The sequence below is a fragment of the Netta rufina genome, assembly GCF_964035555.1.
Source record: "Netta rufina genome assembly, chromosome: 29".
Taxonomy (NCBI): Eukaryota; Metazoa; Chordata; class Aves; order Anseriformes; family Anatidae; genus Netta; species Netta rufina.
In genome coordinates this window covers 1,225,693-1,247,895 of record NC_140153.1, presented here as the reverse complement: position 1 = coordinate 1,247,895, position 22,203 = coordinate 1,225,693, and the positions used below count along the sequence as shown (strand labels likewise).

At 66.3% G+C, this 22,203-nt stretch overlaps 2 protein-coding genes across 2 annotated transcripts in view; both read right to left on the bottom strand.

Moving 5' to 3' along the window:
* The window catches only part of GATAD2B (GATA zinc finger domain containing 2B), a 35,804-nt gene extending 24,880 nt beyond the window's left edge, over positions 1 to 10,924 (bottom strand). Inside the window, exon 1 of the mRNA XM_084303189.1 lies at positions 10,815 to 10,924. The gene's annotated coding sequence lies outside the window, so the exon portion shown is untranslated. The remainder of the gene's footprint in view (positions 1 to 10,814) is intronic.
* Positions 10,925 to 11,929: 1,005 nt separating this feature from the next.
* DENND4B (DENN domain containing 4B) lies at positions 11,930 to 21,512 on the bottom strand. The gene is given in 27 exon segments (XM_084303155.1): positions 11,930 to 12,071; positions 12,182 to 12,246; positions 12,892 to 13,059; positions 13,146 to 13,254; positions 13,334 to 13,348; positions 13,350 to 13,719; positions 14,492 to 14,664; positions 14,749 to 14,856; positions 14,956 to 15,323; positions 15,400 to 15,578; positions 15,580 to 15,788; positions 15,880 to 16,008; positions 16,098 to 16,304; positions 16,417 to 16,540; positions 16,643 to 16,782; positions 16,872 to 17,017; positions 17,898 to 18,113; positions 18,216 to 18,316; positions 19,051 to 19,226; positions 19,333 to 19,477; positions 19,572 to 19,630; positions 19,708 to 19,774; positions 19,866 to 20,107; positions 20,185 to 20,354; positions 20,676 to 20,745; positions 20,832 to 21,084; positions 21,160 to 21,512. Coding segments are annotated over 26 exon segments (4,272 nt in total). The 5' UTR covers positions 21,459 to 21,512; the 3' UTR covers positions 11,930 to 12,071; positions 12,182 to 12,217.
* Between the last annotated feature and the right edge of the window lie 691 nt (positions 21,513 to 22,203).

Sequence of the window (22,203 nt, the reverse complement as noted above, 5' to 3'; positions counted from 1 at the left end):
GGGGGCTCGGCTCTACACCCCATGGCTCTAGGAAGGGGGAGCCCCGCTACGAGGCCAACAACAACTACAAAACGCCGGGAAGGAGGCGGACGGCACCGGGGATGGGCAGAGGATCGGGCACGGCTTCATCAAATCCAGAGGCACGAGCGCAGGCGGCGAAGGACGAGCACGGGGGCAGGGAGCAACTACCAGCCTGTGGGGACATCGGCACCACCACGGCTCGCTCGAGGGCACGGAGGAAGGCACTGAGGTCCCTCAGAGCCACGCACCAGCCTCATCTGGCCACCGAGCACCCGCCAGCCCCGGCGGCACGGCTGTTCCCAGCGGGTGGTGGCAGGGAGCTTTGCCCTATGGGGACCCAACCATGTCCTGCGGGGCGAGAAGGGGAAGGCGGGTGCCCCGAGCCCAGCTCTCACCCTGCACGCCTTCACACCGACCCTTCGGCCCTCGCCGAAGCAAGCAGCAAGGATCTGCTGAGGCTGGGGCCTCGGTAAGGAATTAGGAGCACCCAGCGCACCCAGCAGCTCCTCTGGAAGCAACACGGACAGAAACGACTCCCCTCGGTCCAGGTCCCGCTCTGTCGAGGTTGCCGGCTTTTGTACAACACCCGACGAGGTTTTGAGCTCAGAAGCCAGACCCGGTACACTCCTGCACACCGACAGCAGGAACAGAAGCCGTGGCCCCGCACCTCCGCGAGCCGGAATGGAGAGCGAGAGAGATGAAGAGCCTGGTGTGAACGTGAGGCAGAGCCAGGCCTCTGAGGCTCACCGAGCGCAAACATCTGCTTGGACGGGTCCAGAAATCGGCTAAAAGCAGCTCTGGGGCAGATTTTTAAGCGCCCACCTCGTTGCAGGGCACGGGGCAGGGACCCACCAAGGACCGCGCGCGTTACCGAGGGGCTGAAATAGCTCCTGAGCCGGGACCCTCCATTTTGGGCTGCAGATTGCAAAACGGCGCTAATCAAAGGTTAACGAGAGCACCGGAGTAAATTTGAGGAGACTTCCTGCGTGTAATTAGCATTAGCAGCGCACCTCGTGGATCCGTGGAGCAGGCAGCAGTGACCGCCGCACGGATGACATCTTTGTCAAGCCAGCGCGCCCAGGTTGCGCTGCTTTTACACGCGGAAAGCACGATCAAATCATCCCCTAAAAATAAACCCATTCCGGAGCGCACAAATAACCATGGCATCTGCGATACCCAGCCACTATCGGCTGCTTCGTCAACCCATGGGCTGCAGAGGAGCTGGTAATTAAAGCAGAGCTTCCACGCCACGCTCAGCGCCGGTACTATCTGAGCTCGCCTTTATTAGATAAAACGGAACAATTTAGTTTACAAAGGGGGAAATAACTAATTAGGCTTTAATTACATGGTAGTTACCAGAGATTTATAAACTAATGAGGTGGTTGTCGGGGCCCCCCTCAGATTTATTTTTCGGGTGGTGCTCGCTCGAAGCGCGCGGGCCGAGCGCAGGGCAGCACCAAGCTCCTTCGGTGGCTTTCTCTGCCCGCAGCTCTTTCGTTTTTTTTTTTTTTTTCCTTTTTTCCATTTTTTAGCATCGCTTCGCCCTTTTCCGAGCTCCTCACCTCCCTCCAGACCTTTCAGCGCTGTTTTAAGGCGCGAGGAGATGGGGCAGAGATCAAGCAGCTTCCCACAGCCGAGGGGCGGCCGGGACGCCTCGCATCCCTCCTCCCGCCCCGTCCTTTATCGCGCAGCCGCGAGGCTTCTGAGAGATCTTTATGGCCGGGATGGGGAAAGGTACGGGTACAACATCACTGGACTATTCATTTAATTGAATTTTAGGGTCCTTTCATAAGGACCCATCCTCCGGGTGCTTCTATTTCCAGCATGAAAAGGCCTTTGACTAAATCTGCAAAAGTGCCAACAATAGCTGCTTTTATGCCGCTCCGTCTCCGAACCCAATTCATTATCTGCAGGTGATCCACGGCTGAGAAATCTCGCCCGCTCCCCGCCGGCTCTGCCGGGTGATTAGCCCAGAAGTCGCCGGCTCCTCTTCATTTACGCTTTCGCCGCGATTCTTGCAGGAGGGCCACAAAGGAGGGGTGGCAGGGGGCTGCGGCGCGACGAGCCTCGACGTTTTCCGAGGCAGCTCGTCGGGGAGGTAAGAGAGAGGTGGCCGAGCGGAGAAGTGCCATGCGGTCACCCGGAGTTAATTTACGGGGACTCGGCCTTGGGCAGGGACTGGATGAAACCTTCCAGGGGCCTGGCAGGGCCCTGCACCCGCAGAGGGGCAGGGCGAGGGCTGGTGGCAGCCCAGAAGCACTGGGGATGCCGCCAGGACCCTGGCTTAGGAGGCAGGAGCAGAGGTGGAGGAGAAAAAGCTTCTGTTACAGCAACTGGAGTGAATTTGAAATTCAGTCCTGCCACAGGCACAAGCTGGGGCTGGGAATTAAGAAGGAATCAAGTCAGTGGCTCAAAACAAGGCACAGGGCCACCAACAGACCGCTCCTCGCGCTGGATCTCTGGAAGATCAGGACCCAGCCGTGCCCTGGTGCTGCTGGCATCTGGAACTGATGCATCTGGGCACAGCCCTCCCCTCATAGCTTTTCGGAAGGAAAACCCTGCTCCAGCAGGCTGCCAGGCCAGAGCTGCTCCACATTGTGGCCAGGGACGTGGAAGGGCCCCGCGGGACGTCCTGCAGCAGCGGGCACGGGGCGCAATCCCCCAGCCTCGTCCCCCCCTCGCTGCTTGCTCCCCACCTGCGCTCGCCCTGGGTCGTAAATCTGCCGCCCGAGCTGCCTCTTCCCTTCCAAAACAGAGGGACCCCGGAGCAAATCCCTTCCTCGTCGTGTTCCTTGGCCGTTTTTCCTTCCCTCTCATTAACTAATAGCAACCAGATGATCGTCACCAGCACGATGCAGCTTCAGACTCGCGCCGAGGACCCTGAGAAACGTTTTGGTGAAACTGGAACACAATTACATGAGGAAAGGAGTGATTTGAGTTTTGTTTTTTTTTTTTTTTTTTTTTTTTTTAAGAGACCTAAATTGCCATTCAAGATAACTTCAAAGCCTGCCAACCTCAACGCGAAGGAACTGGTTAAGTGGAAACAAGGCTCCCAGCAAGCTTACAGGGAGCAGAACAATGTTCAACAGGAAAAGAGGGCGAGCACAGCCCCAGCAGAACCCAGAGTCACTTTGTTTTCTGTGGGCTAGGCACAACCGGCATGGCACCACCACTTTGCAGCCCAGGTTTGGGGCAGCCTCCTCTGAAATGACCATTTCTCTCCGAAACACCACACAACCAAGGCTGAACCGAGTCCTTTAACCTGCTCAGAGCTGTCCAGCTCACCGGGGTGAGCTCCCCTCGCCCTGTGCCTTGTCACATCCATGGCAATTCCGGCAGCCTGGTGGCAGCGAGGACAACACGGAGGGGCTGCCCCGTAACGTCTCCATCACGGTGGGACCCCGCAGGTCCCATTTCCATCCCCGCCAGAGCGCATGGGGATCCGACCACGTCCACCAGCTGCCAGCCTCCAAGCACCGCTGGTTTCAGCAGGGCTCAGTGCTCAAACCCTCCCCTGGTGAGCCCACGCTGCGGGTCTGGGCACGTGGTGGCCAGAAGGACCCCAAAACCCCCCTCGGGGCCGGCGCTAAGACCCCCTCAGGGTCTTACAAGAGCTTCCTGATTGCCACTTGCTCCGATTTACCCAACCACTCGCCCCGATTTACCCAACCCCGATGGAAGCGCGCTGCCTGAACACAGCCGAACATTTGGGAACAGTTGGGTCACGGAAATGAGTTCAGGGCCCCATCTTCTGCCAAAGCCACAAGCAGGGCTGGGGGCACAGGGGTCCCCACGGCACACGGCGCTGCCACCGAGCCAGGGCCACCCCAAGCGCTGCCGCACGGCCGCCGGTTTGGTGGAGCTGTGGCAGGGAGCACAAGAAGAAGCCACTGAAGGGCCGGAGCAGAATCACACTGCGCTGGTAGGTATTTAAAGCTGTCGAGTCTCCAAGATTAAATTAGAATCAGGGAACTTTAATAACGAGCAAGTTGAGGAATGATTCATAGAAGGGGAAAGTGCGTTAGGTTTGGCCGCGTGCAGCAGCAAGGGACCAGTCCCAAGCAACCATTTTGAAACTCTCCAAAAGTCTGCATCTGTCTGATTGATTTCCTTTCACTCAAAAGTTCCTTTCTAAAACCAGAGATCTAGAGAGCCTCGTCTCCCTGCTGCTTACAGAGGTGAGCGAGGCCATGCTCAGGCGCTTTTTGGGTGCCCCTGGCTGCGCCCTGTGCTGCCACCAGCCTGGGAAGCGCAGCAGGAGCCACGGGGCAGCCCCACAGCCAGGACAGAGGGAGAAGGATCCACGTTTAGCCAAAACTTCAACACCTGGACCCAGAAACCCGCTCTGGCTAAGCAGCAGGTCCCGCTGCTGACAGGGAAGGCGGCTCTCCCACCAAATATTGGAGATCTCTGCCGAAAGCACCGGATTGCCAGGGCGTGAGGCGCGGAGGCACCGCCGGCATCCGTCGCTGTCAGCCTTCGCCGTTCGTTTCTGGATATCCGCGTGCAGCTCCCAACGACAGCCCCAGAACACGAAGCAGAAGTAGAGAAGATCCATTTGGCAATGGCAAAGCGTTTAAATGAAAAGCCAGGATGATAAAACCCCCCGAAACACTGCGATTGGCAGCACGTACGGGGCCTTCGAGGTGATGTCCCATCTCCTCCCTGCCTCGACTGCTCTCAGCAGCACGGAGTTTCAGTTCTTTTGTCTTTCCGGAGTCTAAGTCAATTTTATTCTACTCAAACAGCGACTCTGCTGCAGACAAAAGGAGAAATGAAGACCCACTGCAGTGAAACAAGTTTTATAATTCATTAGAGTGAATTATCTTTCCTCTCGTACAAACTGCGTTAGGCGGTTGGGGGAAGAAAAAAAAAAAAAGAGGAGCCGCGCAAACTGTTAAAGCCAGAACTTGTCAGCAGCGAAGATCTCGGCTGCGGGAGGATCTCAGGTTATCCATCTCACTTAACGTCTCCCGAACCCGAGACGCGATGGCAGGGGAGCGCCGAGCAAGATCTCACGTTCGCTCCGCACGCAGGATGGTAACGAGCGGGAGGAGGACGGGGAGCGGGAGCTGGCTCGAGCTCCGAAGCGCTCCCACCAGGCCCGACAGTTTGGGGGAAAAAGCGTCAACTTTAGTCTCAGGCAAGAGGCGTTTTAAGCACGGCGAGAACACGTCCTCCCTCCTCGCCGCCGAGCCGAGAGCTCGAAGGAGCTCGCTCCCATCTGCTGCGTGGCTCAACTGGAAGGTTCTCGGGTGAAACAGGGAGGAGAAGAGGGGCGAGGAAGAGCCCGGCGAGGAAGAGCCTGGCGAGGAAGAGCTGGCCCCTCTCCTCCACAGCCCCATTTTGGAGGCTGGGGAAGGCACCACGCAGAGGCAGTGCGTGCCGAGGGCTTCTTCTGTTCCCTTCCGCCACCAATTGGCAAATATTTGGCTCCGTGCAGGTCTGGTGATAAAGATGCTATCAGAGCCCGGGATCCCAAAGCAGAGCTTCGGCTGGAGCGAAGGGCAGCGTTTCAGTGTTGTGTCTTTGTGCCCCGAGCTGCTCTGCTCCGAGATAAGCGTGGGCAGAGCCCCGCGCCGCCGGTCCGTGAGAGGGGAGACGAGCGGCACGCAGCGGGGCCTTTTCCCAAGACAGCAGCCGGGTTCTGGTCGGGTCTGCTTCCAAAAAAACGCGATTCCTGCCTTCGATTTCCCAGATCTGGTGACGGTGAGGCCTGAGCCCAGGCTCCGATGCAAAACCGAGGGGCTGCGGGCGCTGGGGACTCACCCCCGCCTCACAACTCGCCCCAGGAGCCTGAGAACAGCAGCGATGCCACCACCACCCTCGCAGGGTCACAGGCACGGGGCAGCCCGGGGCAGGGCCAAGCAGGACCACGAGGAGCTGCCGCCCCCCTGCCCCCGGCTGCAGGCGCTGCTCTTCTGCCGCCGGTGCCCGGGAGGCAGCAGCGCGGGGCCGGAGGCAGGAGGCAGGAGGGAGGCTCCCACGGCGCGTGCGCCAGGCACCCCACCTACGGCCCGGCGCATTTGCATATTCAGCAGCAGCAGCAGCGATGTTTGCCTTTCAAGAAAAAGGCAGGAAAAACGCACGCAGGAGAAAGAGCTGCTGTGAGGACGCCAACTGCTGCCACGCCAACCCAGAGCCGCGAGGAAACGCGCGGCCGAGGGCAGCTGCTCCCCGGGCACCCTGATGCCACCACGCCTCTCCTCCGTCCCCGCCGCTCTCAGCGCGGCCTGGAGCCCTCATTCCTCCGTCTTCCATCACAACCCTGGCGGTGTCTCAATGCCTTTCTGCCTCTCACGACTCTCCCGGCCACCCCGGCACCTCGAGGAGCCAGGCCGGGCTCAGCACCGCCACCGTAGCGCTCGCCAGCCTCCTGCCTAGTGCCGTGCCCCCCAGATGGGGCAATTTCAGCGTTCGGCCCCAAAATACGTGCTCAAACCTAGCCACCAGCACCCAAAAGCCCCACTAAAAGCCCGTGAAGCCATCCCGGCATGCGGAGCTTGGCACCACCTACCTGGGAACGCCGCCGCCGGACGGCTTCGATCCGGAGCAGCACAAAATGGACGGGGCCGGGCAGAGCGGGCGCGGGAGCGAGGCGAGACGCTCGCTGCGCCGAGGCTGCGTGGAAAAAAGCCCCCGAGGCTCTTTATAGACTCCTCTGCGCCGTTCTTAGGTCTAATTTTAGAGAGGAGGCTTGGAAGCTCCTCTCCTCACACCCTCACATTTGTGTGGCACTCGAATTCCAACACGGATGCGAGTCTTCAGAAGGATTTCGGGCATATTCTGGATACCGCTACCGCCAGTAACCCGATCACGTTCCACGGCCAAGGACTGCCATTGCCAAACGAATCGGGACCCAAAGTTTACCATTATCTCCCCTTTTTCAACACCATCTCCTAGGTAAACCCTTCCTTCCAAGGGCTGCTCAGCAGCGGCTAGAAACGAGGTGCCCCAATTGCAGGAAAACCAAGGAGGCCGGGGAGGGAGGGAGGGAGCCCGGCAGCAGCCCCCACGCGCCTTTCCCACAGACGGGGGAGCTTCCCGAGGGCTCCGCGTGCAGCAAATCAACTAAAAAGCACCTTGCAAACCTCACAGCATCGAGAAGAGCAGCCCGAGATAACCGCTGGCTCCAATTCGAGAGCACAGGACAGAAGCAGGGGGCTGGGGAGCCACAACAAGGCAGCCCCCGGGTCTCGGGGCAGCGTTATCGGCGCACGGGGCTGAGCTCTGCTGGAAAAGGCAGCTGCTGGCCGTGCGCCTCTGCACAGGGCTCGCTGCCCCCGTCCTGTGGGTCACACAGGGGAAAAACGAGCATCCAGCCTGAAACTGCTCCTTTTTTCCTAGGGACACAAGATCCCGAGGCCATTCCTTCGGATTTCTGGCACAGGAATGGGAGACGGCAGGGCCGAGCGATCCTCTGAGCACGAGGATCAGCCTCTGCCAGCCCCGTTAAGCCGGACGAGGCACCTCTCTTTGAGCCCAGCGAGATTTTGAGCTTTCCTTTCAGCTCGAGGTCCAGAAAGGAACAGAAGAACAGTGCTGCCAGCCCCGCTACGCCGCGCACAGCCCCAGCTGCTCCCCCAGCACCATGAGCACTGAGGAGCTCAGCGTGCTCCCCGCCAGCTCCCAGCCCTAAAGGTAAATGGGGACGGCTCCGTGTGCCCCAAAACCTCTCACCTCCTGCGTGCTGCTCGCGGCCAAACCCGGGCTCTTCTCCTCTCGATTCCCTGCAGAGAGCGAGGCTGAGGAGCAGGCGAGGGGCACCGCTGTGTTGGGGGCAGCGTCCGGGGAGACGCCGCAGCTCCGGGGCCGCGTTCCGGAACCTCGATGTCACTGAGGGGCTGAGCACGACCCCGAGGGGCTGAGCACGACCCCGAGGGGCTCAGCTCACGCTTAAAGCCCCAGCCGTGGGGTAATGCCCCTCAACGACCCGCTCCAATTCCACCTCTATCAGTAAGGACGTGGCCGAAGGAGCCGCTCCCCACCTGGCTGGCCCGACGGATGCTGAGCAGCACCGCTCCCCGCTGTTCTTACTGTTTCTTGTTTTCTTTCCAAACAAAATTCCTTGAAAAAGACCCCAAAAAAAGCCCCCGAGGCTGCTCCCCGCTGTCACCCATCACCTGCGGGGCTGAGGCAGCACCCCACCTTCGTTAGCTCTGTTCCCTTAATGACTCGTTTGCTAAGGCCCAGCCTGGTGCCCCCTGCCCCCGAGAGCCTTCACCGGTTGTTGGGCGAACCGAATCGCCTCAATTCCCCCAACCAGCCCCAAAGAAGCGGCCCCGAGCCTACCCCTAAGAGAGGAGGGGAGGAACGAGGAGCCGTTGCCCCACTGCTCGCCGCGTTGCACCCAGCTGATGCAAACCAAGCTCCGGAGCGGCGAGAAATGCCTCAAGCCCACGTGCTGAGCAAAAGAAAAAAAAACCCTACAAACCAACCGGGCCGCCAGAGGAAATCCCGGAGCCCCGGGCACAGCCCCGCACGGCTCCCCGCGAGCCCCGGGCTCGTTCAGGACTCGCCGGCAGCCCCCGAGGAGCCGCGGGCTGGGGGAAGCGAAGGGATCCTCAAATTGCAGCCGCACGCCGCCTGCGCGGCCAGAAAACTTTCTGCTCCATCTTCCAGCGGCCGGTCCAACGCCGGGAGGCTGCAGCAGCATGTGGCACTGCCTGATAGGTTGAATTTGTCGGCGAGCGAGAGGTGGATAGCTTTACGCCGGGATTAGATTTATAGCCAATCTTTTTTTTTTTTTTTTTTTCTATTTTTTTTTTTTAAAAAACAGCAGCAGAAACATTTCGCCGCCGCGCCTCAGCCCCGGCGCGCTGTGCAGCCGCAGGTTCGGTGCCCCTCAGCCCCTTTTGCAGACAAAAAAAGAAGTCTCTCCCCGGATACAGCTGGTTGTAAAAAAAAAAAAAAATGGGGATTTTTTTCCCCCCCCCCCCACATCCCCAGTTCTCGTTATTGCCACCACGTTGCAGGAAGCCGAGAGCAGCCCTCACAAGCGAGCGGGGTGTGGGATGTGACACGCCGGGACGCAGCCCAGCCCTGCCAACCCCCCCCCGTTGGACATTTTGGGGTCGGAGAAGGGATGGCAGCCCAGAGAAATGATAATTAATAGGAAAAAGCAATAAAAAGAGCCTCATTCGATCAGCTTCCCTCGAACACGAAGGGAGCAGCAAGGGACGAAAGGCACCGAGCGAGCAGAGCCAGGAAGCACACCTCGTTTCGAGCCCTGCACATCCCAGCGGCTCCTCGCCACCCCCTCGGGGGAAACCTCTGGCAGAGGAGGCGCCTTCAGGAGCAGCCCGGGCTCTGCTCCCATCACCGAGCACCCCTCCCGGTTCCCCCCCCCACCCCGTTCCCGGTTCCCGGAGCCCCGGAGGCGGTGGCGAGGCGCAAGGAGCGCGGCAGGCGTCTCGGAAGAGGAAGCGGGGCCCCGGCGGGCACGGGCAGAGCGCAGCCCTGCAAAGATGGATGCTCCCCGTCAGCCGCACGTCACGCTCGGTTCCGCGCCGCCTCGTGACCGGGAGAAGCGCCGAGGCTCAGCTCGCACCGAGCCCCCCGCCACCGGGCTCCCGGTGCCCAGCGGTGCCCAGCGGTGGGTGACGGCGGCTCCGGTGTGACCGGGAGGACGAGGAGGAGGAGGAGGAGGAGGAGGAAGAAGCGAGCACGGGGGAGCCTCGAGGGGATCGGGCCCTGCTCCGCCGCCGTGCCGCGGGCACGGAGCCAGCCGGGGGCACGCAGGGACTGAGCGGCACCGAGGAGCAGCCGGGCTGGGTAAAAGCTGCCCGAGAGCGAGGGACAGAGCCCAGCGGCTGCCGGTGCCCCGGGGGGAGCGGGAAGGGGACCGGGACCTGGGGGGGGGGGCGGCCGCCGAGCCCCAGTTGGCTCCGTGCGGCCCCCGCCACCCGCACCCAGCCCCCCCCCCCCCCGCCGCGAAGCCTCCCACTCCTGCTCCCTGCAGGGACTCAGCCCCCCCCCCCTCCCACCCACCCACCCCCTCCCCCTCCGGCAGCCTAAAAAAAAATAAAATAAAATTAAATAAAATAAAAAAAAGGAAAACCGACCCCAAAAGCCATTTGGGGGAGGGGATGGGGGGGATCTCGGCGAGGCGGCGCAAGGGAATCAATCGGATCGCGGCCGTACCCTGCCCCCCCCCCCCCCTTACACCGGAGGAACCCCCGCGGTGCCCCCCCCATTCCCGGTGTCCCCCCTCCCCCCCCCCCCCCTCCTCCAGGCGCGTCCCGGAGCCGCGGGGCGAGGAAGGCCCCGGGGCTGCCCCCCCCCGGCCGCGCCCCGACGCCCACCCCGGGACTGGCGGGGCCGGGGGCGGCTCCCGGGGCCCCCCCCGCTCGGTGCGAGACCGGAGGGGGCGGGGGGGGAGGGGGGGGGGTTCCCCGGTCGCGCCCCCCCCCCCGCAGAAGAAGAACGGGGGGGGCGGGGAGGGGGTGCGGGGACCGGGGGGAGGCGGGGGGGGAGGGGCACACCGGGGGGGGGTTGGGGCACCCCGGGGGGGGCTCCTCCCGCTGCCGCCCCCCCCCCCCCCCTCCCGGTGGCGGTACCGGGGGGCGGGTCCCGGCTCCCCCAGCCCCGCCCCAACCCGGGCCCGGGCCCCGGTTCCCGGTGGGGAGCAGCAAGGAGCCGCCCCTCCCCCCCCCCATCCCCCCCCCCACCTCCCCCTCAGGGCCGCCCCCTCCCGGTGCCCCCTCCCCCTCCCGGTGCCGGTCCCGGTGCCCCCCCGCGGCCCCTCCCCGGTGCCCCCCCCCCGCTGCCGGTGCCCCCCCCCCCGGCCTCACCTGGCGCCGCCCCGGGGCTGCGGGGCCGAGCGGGGCCGGGCCGGGCCGTGCCGGGCGGAGCAGACGCGGCGCCGCCGCCAGCAGCCGCCGCGGAGCGCAGCCGGCACCACCACAAACAATGCCGCTGATTGGGCAGCGGCCCCGCCGCGCTCGCCCCGCCTCCCGACCCCAGCGACGACGCCCATTGGCGCGGCGCGGTGAAAGACGGGGAGACCGGCCAATAGAGAGCGGAGGGCGGCGCGTAGAACCCGCCCGGCGCTTCTCACTGGCCGGCGGGGGCGGCGATTGGCAGGCGGGGAGACCAATGGGGAGGCGGCGAGCTTCCCCGCGGGGCGCCTTTAATGGGTCCCGGAGCCTGCACATCCGGGCACTCCGCCGGCCGCCTCCAGTGGCGGCGGGCGCAGCCCCCACCCCCCCCCCCCGCTCCCCGCGGCCTTTCGGCCCACGGCGGCCGCCGTACGGCCCGCGGGGCCCACGTGGCGCCGCCCGCACGTGCCCGCCGCGACGCCGGGGGGGGGGGCCCGGGCCCGGTAACGGGGCTGAGCCGCGCCCCCCCCACGCATCCCCGCCCCCCCCCCTCCCCGCCCCCGGCCCGCCCGGGCCCCGGCGCCAGGCTCCGGAGGCGCGGGGCCTCCGCTAGGCCTCAAGATGGCCGCCGGGCGGCGACGCTCTGGCTCGGCGGTGCTCGTCTCTATGGTACCGCCGGGCCTCACGGTACCGGGACCCCCCCCCACAAAATAAAATAAAATAAATAAAATAAAATAAATAAAATAAAATAAAATAAAATAAAGGCGGCGTTGGAGGCAGGCGGAGAAAATACTGAAGCGGCTTTATTTACACAGCCGGGCCCCGCGGGGCGCCGTATTGCACAGTGCGAGGGCGGCCCCCCCCCGCCCCGGGACACCCCCCCCCCAAAAACCGGCCCTGAGGGGGGCTGGGGGGGGGGCTGCCAGCCTGGGGGGGGGGCAATAAATAAATAAAAATATTTTAACGCGGATGTACAAAACCTGCTTTGGGGGGGAGAGGGGGGAGCGCGGTGCCACCCCCCCCTCTCCAGCCCCATAAATTGGGGGGGGGCTGCGGGGCCGGATCGTGCCCCCCCCCCCCGGCCCTAACACTCCAGGGTGGCCCCGAAGCTCTTGCGGCAGTCGATGGCTTTGGAGCTGGGGGGCTGCGCCCGCCGCCGCCGCAGCTCCTCCTTGCCCAGGCTGCCCGCCAGCTTGGCGTAGGCCGACTTGTACTTCTTGTCGAAGGCGGCTGCAGGGACGGGGGGGGACAAGGGGGGGGTCAGCACGGTCACGGCCCCCCCAGGACCCTCCTTGACCCCCCCCAGGACCATCCCTGCCCCCCCCCGTATCGCCCCGTACCGATGTCCGTGTGCTCCCGGCCCAGTGCTGCCAGCATCAGGAAGAGGATCTCCCGGTAGATGCTCCTGGGGGGGGGGCAGAGGGGTGAGGGGGTGGCACGCAGCCCCCCCGGGGGGGTTAGGATCAAGGGGGGGGGTGTTTTTAGGGTCGGGGGGAGTGTTAGGGTCGAGGGGGGGCGTGTTTAGGATCAACGGGGGGTGTTTAGGATCGAGGGGGGGGTTAGGGTCGAGGGGGGGGGGGTTAGGATCAAGGGGGGTGTGTTTAGGATCGAGGGGGGGTTAGGGTCAAGGAGGGGGTTTAGGGTCAAGGGGGGGAGGTAGGATCAAGGGGGGTGTTTAAGATCGGGGGGGGGTAGGGTCAAGGGGGAGTGTTTAGGATCAAGGGGGGTGTTTGGGATTGGGGGGAGGTTAGGATTGAGGGGGGGGGGTTAAGGTCGGGGGGGTGTTAGGATCAAAGAGGGGGTGTTTAGGGTCGAAGGGGGGCGTTAGGGTTGAGGGGGGGTGTTTAGGATCGAGTTGGGGGTAGGGCTGAGGGGGGGGATTAGGATCAAGGGGGGGTGTTTAGGATTGGGGGGGTGTTTAGGGTTGAGGGGGAGGGTTAGGATCAGGGGGGTGTTTAGGGTCGAGATGGGGGTTAGGATCAAGAGGGAGGTAGGATCGAGGGGGGGTATTTAGGGTCGAGGAGGGGATTTAGGGTCGAGGGGGGGGTACCTCTGCGTGTGCCGGGGGCCGCCGTGCGCGGGGCGGCGTGTCGAGGAAGAGCGCGATGGCCTTGTGCACCTCGCTCAGCCCCACGTGCCGCAGCACGGCCTCCAGGAAGGCGAGCGAGAAGGGGTGCTCGCGCTGCTGCCAGGCCTGCAGGCGGCCCGGGGACGTTACCTGGAGGGGGGGGGGGCGGCAGGTCAGGGCGATGGGGGCGGCACCCCCCGACTCACCCTGACCCCCCCTGAAGTAAAACAACTCACTGTGAAACCTCCAGAGCACGTAGAGTGGGGGGACGCTGTCGGGTTCGGGGACGAGGACGTCCCACAGCAAGCGCACCCCCACCGTGGTGGTGGCATCGGGCGGCTGCACCTACGGGACACAGTGGTGGGCATGGGGCTGGGCAGGACCCCCCCAAATTCCCCAAACCCCCCCCCCAAGTCCCCGTTACCTGCGGGGGGGGCCGCCACGTGCTGGGAGCCCAGCAGGAGCCGCGGCAGGTTACTGGGCAGCCCCAGGCGCTGGAAATACCAGAGCAGGTTCCAGTAGAGGATGGGGTGGCTGTCCACCAGCGCCGCCTGCGCCAGGCACTCGCTGCCCTCGTTCTCCACCAGGCTCTCCAGCTCCTTGCGCAGCACCAGCGGGCTCAGGTAGGCGAAGGCCACCCGCTCCTGCCGCCGCGGAGGGCCCCGCGCCGCCCGCTCCTCGCAGCCGTTGCACAGCCCCGGCGGCGGCCCCGGTTCGGGCTCGGCCTCGTCCAGCGCCAGGCAGCGGTGGCGGTCGCTGAGCACCGGGCCCTGCGCGGCCGGGGTGGGCACGGAGCCGTCCTCGGGCCCGCTGAGCGGGGAAAAGGGGGTTAGGGGGGTTAGGGGGGTTAGGGGGGGCAATGGTGGGGTGGGGAGGGGATGGGGTGGGTGCACAGGGGTGGGTGGCAGAGGAGGGGAGGGCAGGGGACAGCAGGGATGGACAGGGGACACTGGGAATGGACGGGGGGACAGACAGGGGACACCAGGGAAGGACAGGGGATATCAGGGATGGACAAGGGATAGCAGAAATGGACAGGGGACACCAGGGATGGACAGGACAGACAGGGGACACCAGGGATGAACAGGGGACATCAGGGATAGCTACGGGACAGCAGGGACGGTCAGAGGGACAGACAGAGGACACCAGGGAAGGACAGGACTTCAGGGATGGGTAGGGGACACCAGAGATGGACAGGGGATACCAGGGACAGGCAGGAGACACCAGAGGATGGAAGGACAGGGGACACCAGGGATGGGTAGGGGACACTAGGGATGGCCAGAGGGACAGACAGGGGACACCAGGGACGGACAGGGGACTTCGGGGATGGGTAGGGGACACGAGAGATGGACAGGGGACACCAGGGACAGGCAGGAGACAGAAGGGATGGACAGGGGACACCAGAGGATGGAAGGACAGGGGACACCAGGGTCGGATGGGGCCATTGGGCCAGCAGAGGGGATGGCGGGTAGGGACACTGGGTACAAAGAAGGGACACAATAGGGCCGCAGAGCGTTTTCCCCAGAAGACGGCAGGACAGGGGCCACCGAGGACACGGGGACCACCGAGGACGCGGGGTGCCCACCTGGGGGCCTGCTGGAAGTCCAGGATCTCGATGCTGAGGAAGGGCAAGGCGCGGTCGCAGAAGGGGCAGGTGGTGTTGAGGTTGGAGTCGTCCGAGGTCCAGCCCGCCATCACCTCCTCGTCGTACACCAGCGAGCCGCAGCCCTGGCACCGCGAGCAGCTGGACAGCAGCACCTGGAGGCACCGCCGGCACCGTCAGCCCCCCACGGACCCCCGGCCGAGCCCCCCACCCTCCTAGCACACAGCCCCCACGCTCACCTCCACGGCGGGGGGCTCCTGCGCCACATCCCCGGGGGGCTCCGCGGCTTTGTGGCTGCCCAAAGACGTCTCCGAGAAGTCGAACTCGCTGCCCAGGGAGACGGAGCTCTGCGGGGACACACGGGGACAGGGGCACAGCCGTGCCACCGCCGGGACAACGGGGCCACCACCGCACCCCAACACCAGCCCAGAGAGGGGGGGGGGTACCTCGGATGCGGTGGACTCGGGGCGCTCCCGGGGGTGCAGCAGGGTGTCCATGGGGCTGCGGCGCTGGGGGGGGTCCCGGTCCCGCTGCTCGGTGCCGCCGCCGTCCCGGGGGCCACCGTGGCCCTCGGCAGCGTGCCGGGGCGAGGGTCGCTTGCCGGGGGACAGCAGCTGCTGCAGCTTGGCCGCCAGCCCCCGCCGCGGCGTGCCCACGCTCTCTGCCTCCCGCCGGCCCCCGCTGGGTGCCCCCCCTTCATCCGTCCGCTCGCTCTCGTCGGTGGCGAAGCTGACGTCCGACAGGCTGCCCTCGGCCGAGGCGGGGGCCGTGTCCCGCACCCGGGGGGGCTCCGGCGCACCCAGGGCTCGCAGCACTGCAGGGGGCAGAGGGGGCGGTGGAGGGGTCCGGGCCCCCCCCCGGCGCCCCTTGCCCGGCCCGGCCCCACTCACTCTGTCCGACGCCGGCTTCCAAAGTGGTGGTTTCGGCGCGGGGGAAGCTGAGGCTGCCGCTCTTCACCAGCTGGGGGGCCGCGGGGGGGTCCCGCAGGCTGCGGCCGGCCCAGGTGGTCTGGCGCTGCAGGGCGGCGCGGGGCCGGGGGGGGCGCGGGGGGCTCCTGGAGCTCTGCACGGGGACAAGGAGGGGGTGGCAGCGGGGGTGACAACCCTGTCGCCGTCCCATCCCCCCCCGGTTCTACAGCTCCCCCCAGCTCACCTGCCTGCCGCTGCCGCTGCCGCAGGGGCTGCCGAAACTGCGCCGCCCCCAGCACCACGTTGCGCAGCTTGGCCCAGCGCAGCCGCCCCCCCTGGGTGCTGGCCGGCCACTTGCTCTCCAGCACCGCCTGCCACGGGGACGGAGGGGGGACACGGGGACACGGTCAGGACCTGGGAGGGCCCCTCGGTGCCGCCGCGGTGCCCCCCCCGTGCTGTCACCTTGTTGTAGTATCCGTAGGTGATGGTGTTGGGGACGATGCCGGCGCGCTTCATCTCCAGCAGCACCCGCACCGACAGCACGGGCTCGCCGTACTGCCCGCACAGCTGCATCAGGATGCGGTAGCAGACCTGGGGGGCACGCGTGGGGGGGTCAGAAGCAGCCCACCCCTCCACACACCCCCTAAATCCTTGTCCCTGTAACGTGGGGGGGTGCCTACCTCGTCGGGCAGCACCACCTTGTGTGTCTCCATCTTGCGCAGCACCTCGTAGGCCAGCTGCAGCGCCCGCACCTTGGAGGGGGCGGCGCGCACGTGGGTGGGCAGGTAGATGAACCACAGCCCGTAGCAGTGCCCCAGCAGGCACTTGGCCCACATGTCGGGCACCCCAAAGTACTTCTGCGCCACGCGCTGCGCCACCTTCATCTCCTGGGTGAGGGAAGAGGGCGGGTGAGTGTCCCCTGGCCCCCTCCCCGGTGGTGCCGAGCCCCCCGGGGGCACGGCGCTGAGCGCGGTGAGCTCGTGGCACCGCCGACCCCACCTGCTTGGTGCGGCGTGGGGCCGGGCTGCTGGGCGCACTGCTCCGTGCCTGGCACAGCTGTGCCATCAGCAGGTCCTGCGCGGGCTCCAGCAGCTCGGGGCGCAGCGTGGGGAAGCCGTCGTAACTGGGGGGGGGCACAGCTCAGTGGGGTTTGGGGGTTTTGGGGGGTTTTGGGGGGTTTTGGGGGGTTTTGGGGGGTTTTAGGGGGTCTTGGGGGGGGTCTCACCAGTAGGAGGCGGGCAGCTCGCTGCCGTCGGGGGCGGTGGGCTCCTCGGGGGGCATGATGAAGACGGTGTGCTCGCTGCCGTGCGAGTCGTCCAGCTCCATCAGGGGGACGTCCTCCGGCTTCTCCAGCTCCACCTGCACCTGGGGAGGGGGCAGCGGCGTCACCGCGGGCTGCAACCTCCCCCCACCAACCTCCCACCTCCCCCCCGGGACCCCCTGCCGGGCCCCACCTTGTCCACGCAGCTGTCGAAGAACTCGAGGCAGGTGTAGCGGTCGCTGGCGAAGGAGCAGTCCTCGATGAACTGCGTGAAGAGCTGCGTGCGCAGCAGCTGCCCGTAGAACTTCTGGTAGGCCCGATCCCGAGACTTCAGGAAGCCTGGGGGGGGCACCACAGGGGGGGGCAGTGGGGTCAGGGCTGTCCTGACACCCCACCTGGACCCCCAAAATGCCCCTCGCCCCCCCAGATCCCTGCCAAGCTCTCCAGCCCCCCACCAACCCCCCCAGATGCCCACCAGTCCCTCCGGACCCTCACCGACCTCTCCAGCTCGCAGCCACCTCCTCCAGGTCCCCTCCGAGCTCCCCAGGCCCCAACCAACCCCTCCAGACCCCCCTCAACTCCTCCAGACCCCCACCGAGCCCCCAGACCCCCACCAACATGTCCAGAATCCCACTGAACCCCCCCAAGGCCCCCCACCAACCTCTCCGGAGACCCCCACCAACCCCTCTAGATCCCCACCAAGCCCTCCAGACCCCCACCAAGCCCCCCAGGATGCTTCTCATCCCCCCAAGACCCCACCAAGCCCCCGAAACATGCCCCTCATCGCCTCCAGACCCCCACCAAGTTCCCCAAAAATGTCCCTCATCCCCTCCAGACCCTCACCAAACCCCCTAAAGATGCCCCTCCAGACCCCCACCGAGCCCCCTCCAGGGATGCCCCCCATCCCCTCCAGACCCCCAGCAAGCCCCCCAGGATGCCCCTTATCACTTCCAGACCCCCACCAAGCCCCCCAGGATGCTCCTCATCCCCTCCAGACCCCACCCTGAGCCCCCCAAACATGCCCCCCATCCCCTCCAGACCCCCCCCGAGCCCCCCAGGATGCTCCTCATCCCCCTCAGACCACCACCAAGCTCCCCAAAAATGCCCCCCATCCCCCTCAGACCCCCAGCAAGCCCCCCAGGACTCCCCTCATCCCCTCCAAACCCCCCCCACCGACCCCTCCACCTCCCCCCTTTCGCCCCCCCAGCCCCCTGCCCACCCTGCAGCAGGAAGAGGCTGGCGGTCTCGCGGCTCTTCTCGGGGGGCGCGGGGGCGATGGGCTGCAGGAAGGAGCGGTAGCCCTTGAGCAGGCAGGCCATGAAGCGCAGGAAGGCCGCGCGGATCTCCAGCTCCAGCTGCTTGCGCCGCCCGTACACCAGGTCGTAGTCGGTCAGCAGGAACTCCAGCGACGCCTCCTCCACCGGCTTGTTGTACACTGCGGGGGGTGGGGGGGACACACGTAGGTGCCAGCCCCCCCCGGGTGAGGCCCAGCGCCCCCCACCCGAATGTGTCCCCCCCCCCCCGTGTCCCCGCTCACTCTCGTGCAGCTGCTGGGACAGGCTGTGCAGCGAGGCCAGCAGCACCTTGCAGGGCCGGCGGGGCAGCGCCCGTGGGGACAGCAGCTTGCGCTCCTCGCTCCTGGGGGGGGACAGAGTGGGGGGCAGCATCGCCACAGCCCCCCCACCCAGTGCCCGGCACCCCCAGCACCCCGTTGTCCCAATGACCCCGGCACCCCAACACCCTGGCAGCCCGGCAGAGGGCTCAGCACCCCCCAGCCTCCCCTGACACCCCCAGCACCTCCACAACCTGGCACCCCCAGCACCCCAAATCTAGCAGCCCAACATCCCCAGCACCCCAACAAATAGCACCCCAGCACCCCAAAAACTGGCACCTTACACTCCCCAGCACCCCATCAGCCCCAGCACCACAAAACGCCAGCACTCAGCACCCCTAAACCCCCAGCACCCCAACATCCCCATTTTCCCAAGCACCGCAGCACCCCAAAACCCCAGAACTCAGCACCCCAGCACCCCAACACCCCCATTTCCCCAAGCAGCCCAGCACCGCAGCACCCCAAAACCCCAGCCTTCAGCATCCCATCACCCCCAGCACCCCAACACCCCCAGCACCCCAACACCCCCATTTTCCCAAGCACCACAGCACCCCAAAACCCCAGAACTCAGCACCCCAGCACCCCAACACCCCCATTTCCCCAAGCACCCCAACACCCCCAGCACCCCAACACCCCCAGCACCCCAACACCTCCATCTCCCCAGGCACCCCAGCACCCCAAAACCCCATCCCCCAGCACCCCCATCCCCCTCCCCAACCCTGTGGACCCCCCCCCCCCAGCCACAGCCACCACCGCTCACTGGAAGATGTTGTTGGTGTCCAGGTCGACGAAGATGACGTCCTTGGGGGGCTCGTGGAGGTCGAAGTAGCTGGAGTGGATGCCTACAACGAAGGGCACGGGGGCACTCAGCACGTCAGCCAGCGCCAGCGGGCACAGCGGGATGTAGGGGCACTGCCAGCGCAGGGGGAAGATCATCTGGGGACAGGACAGGGCGGTCAGCGCGGCGCCACGGGGGGCACGGCGTGGCCGGTGACACCAGACCCCCCCCCCACGCACCCCCCCAATAACCCCCGGCACTCACCGAGACCAGGGCTTCGCCCACGCTGGTGAGCACGTCGGGGCGCAGCGAGTGGATGAGGAGCTTCTGCTCGGTCAGCACGGCCACCAGCAGCGTCACCGCGTTGTCGGCACCCAGGTTCTGCAGCAGTGTCAGGAAGCTGGCCCCGCTGCAGGGACAGGCACGGGGACGCGTCACCAGGGTGTCCCCGGGGGTCCCCCGCCACCTCCCCAGCTCCCCACAACCTCCACGGCTGTCCCCACCTGAGCGGCAGCGGGGAGGACACGGGCTGGCACAGCAGCAGGTTGTCGTACGGGGACATCTGTGGGGACAAAGGGGGGGACATGGTGAGCTGGGAACGCGCCGGGCACCGCGGGGCGCACGGGGACGGCAACGCACCTGCACCAGGATGCGCGGGCGCTGCGGGGACGGGAAGGGGACGTTGTGCATGAAGTGCGAGATGTGCCTGCAAGGGGGGGGACACCAGGGCGGCCGGTGGGCGACGGGGTGGCACCGGGGGTCCGCGGGGCCACCTCCCCGCCCTGCCCGGCGCTCACGTCTCCAGGGGCAGCACGTGGGGCCCCGAGATGGAGTAGCGGTAGATGAACATGAGGAACTTGCGGAAGACGTCGAAGAAGGGCCAGTGGGAGAGGACGCAGATGCTCTTGCGGGTCTGCACCGAGCGGCCGCCGATGGGTCTGCGGTCCACCACGCTCAGCAGCCCCAGCCGCAGCCGCTGCTTCTCCGACAGCCGCTCGCGGGCGAAGGCTTCGTGGAACTGGATGGCGGCCCCATAGACCTGCACGCCGAGGGGACGGGGAGGTCAGGGTGCGACCCCCTCCCCGACGCCCACCCAGCCCCGGATCCCCTCCTCACCTTGTCGCCCGAGGCGCCGGTCAGCACGAAGGTGGAGAAGACGGGCAGGGGGTACTTGGTGTCGGCCGGCCAGCTCTCGATGGTGGCCCCCATGGGCAGGCAGAAGACGGGCACGGACTCGGGCAGCGGGAAGGACTCGCTGTCCTGCTCGGGGTAGCGCCCCAGCAGCCCTGCGCCGGCACAAGGACGGCGCTGCAGCGGGGGTCCCCTCTCCCCGCGCGCACGGAGGGGCAGCAGGGCAGCGAGGTGCTGCCGAGTGAGGCTAACAGCCATAAATTGAATGAATCTTCCCCAAATTGAGGCTGTTTCGCCTGCGGTGGTGGCCGGGGACCACCTCCCACCCTCACCTCCACCCAAACCTTTTCCATCCCCACCTCACCGAGGAGCACAAGAGAGGCTGGGTGGCAAAAGCAAAGCCACCACCAGCTCCCACACAAGCCTGTGACCCCCAAATCCCCAGTAAACCCCCCCCAGCCTGCAGCCCCCCCTACCTGCTTCGTACACCAGCGTGTTGGCCTTGGCCATGGCGATCTTGTAGCACAGGAACAAGGCCGGGCCCCACTGCAAGGAGAGAGCGCGGCGGGTGAGCGCGGGCGGCATCCCACCGGGGAAAATAGGAGGGGAGGGGTCCCACATCCCGCGCCCACCATGCTGGTGTTGAGGTTCTTGTCCACGCGGCAGAAGGTGTGCGGGGTGCTCTCGCCCTTGCTGGGCATGATGAGGCAGATGTCGGTCACCCCCAGCGCGTTGTGGCCCTGGGGCTCGGCCGCCCGGCGGTACACCAGGAAGGTGCGCTGGTGCCCCGGGCCCCCCGAGTTGAGGTTGGCCGAGCGGCTGTAGGGCGTCGTGTCCAGGATGGTGTAGCCCGGCTTGGGACGGTCCTTCCCCTCGTAGTGCACCCTGCGGAGAGAGGGGGCGGTGAGAGGAACCCGGGGGAGAGCTCGGGGACCCCCCCCCGGGGGCGCGGGGACGCACCCCAGCTCGATGAGGGGCAGCTTGTCCCGGCCCCGCTTGTAGCAGATGAACATCTGGGGGTTGTTGAGCAGCCCGGCGTTGAGGTCCACGGGGTGCCCCGAGGTGGTGGTCTCGATGCAGGTGAAGCCGTGCGGCACCTCCTCGCCCTGCGAGCGGATGATGACGGCCACGTCGGTGATGGGCTCGCTGGGCCGGGCCGGGCGCTGCTGCTGGGTCTCGTCCTCCAGCGGCCGCGAGGCGTCCGTCAGGCCGGCCACCACGAAGTAGTCCACCAGCTGCGGGGGCTTCTCGTCCGACATGGCTCACGGCATCTGCGGGCGGGCGGCGGGCAGCGGCACGGCTCACACCCGGACCCCCGCCCTGCCCGAGGGACCCGCTGGTGCCGTGGGGAGCCCCCCCCCACCCCTCGGCCGCGGGGCACGCGGGTGGCGGAGCTGACGGGGCGAAAGCGCCGGGGACGGGAAGGGAGGAGGCTTCCTGTTTGCCGGTCACGCTGCGCCGCGAGGGGACGGGGAAGCTGGCACCGACGGAGGGGCTGGGGCCGTGCCCCCACCCCGAGCACAGCGGGACGCCCGGCACACGGAGATGGGGGTCCCGGGGGGCGGTGGCGCAGTCCCCCCGAGGCTGGGAGCTGGTCCCCACGTCCCCACGCTCGCCCCGGGGTGGCTCGTGCGCCGCGCTGCGTAGGGTGGCTGGAAAGGGGAAGGAAGCGGGCGACGAAGCTCTGAGCTGTGGGGCTGTCACCGTGGGGGGGCCACGCGGCACCGGGGTGTGACACCGGGCAACAGGAGCAGTCCCAGCCCCGCGCACACACACCCGGAGCAGGAACTGGAGCAGCCACTGCATCCCCACGGGACCCGCGACCCCAGGACGGGGGGTCCGAGGACACCCCATTAACTGGGGGGGGGGCACAGCCAGCAGCCCCTGCATGGGCAAGGGGCGGCCCGGCCCTGTCCCCATCCCTGTCCCCGGGACCCTGGGGACCTTGGGGACCCCGAACCCGCCGGCTGCCGCCCGGGTATTTTTAGCCCAGCGCCGCGTGAT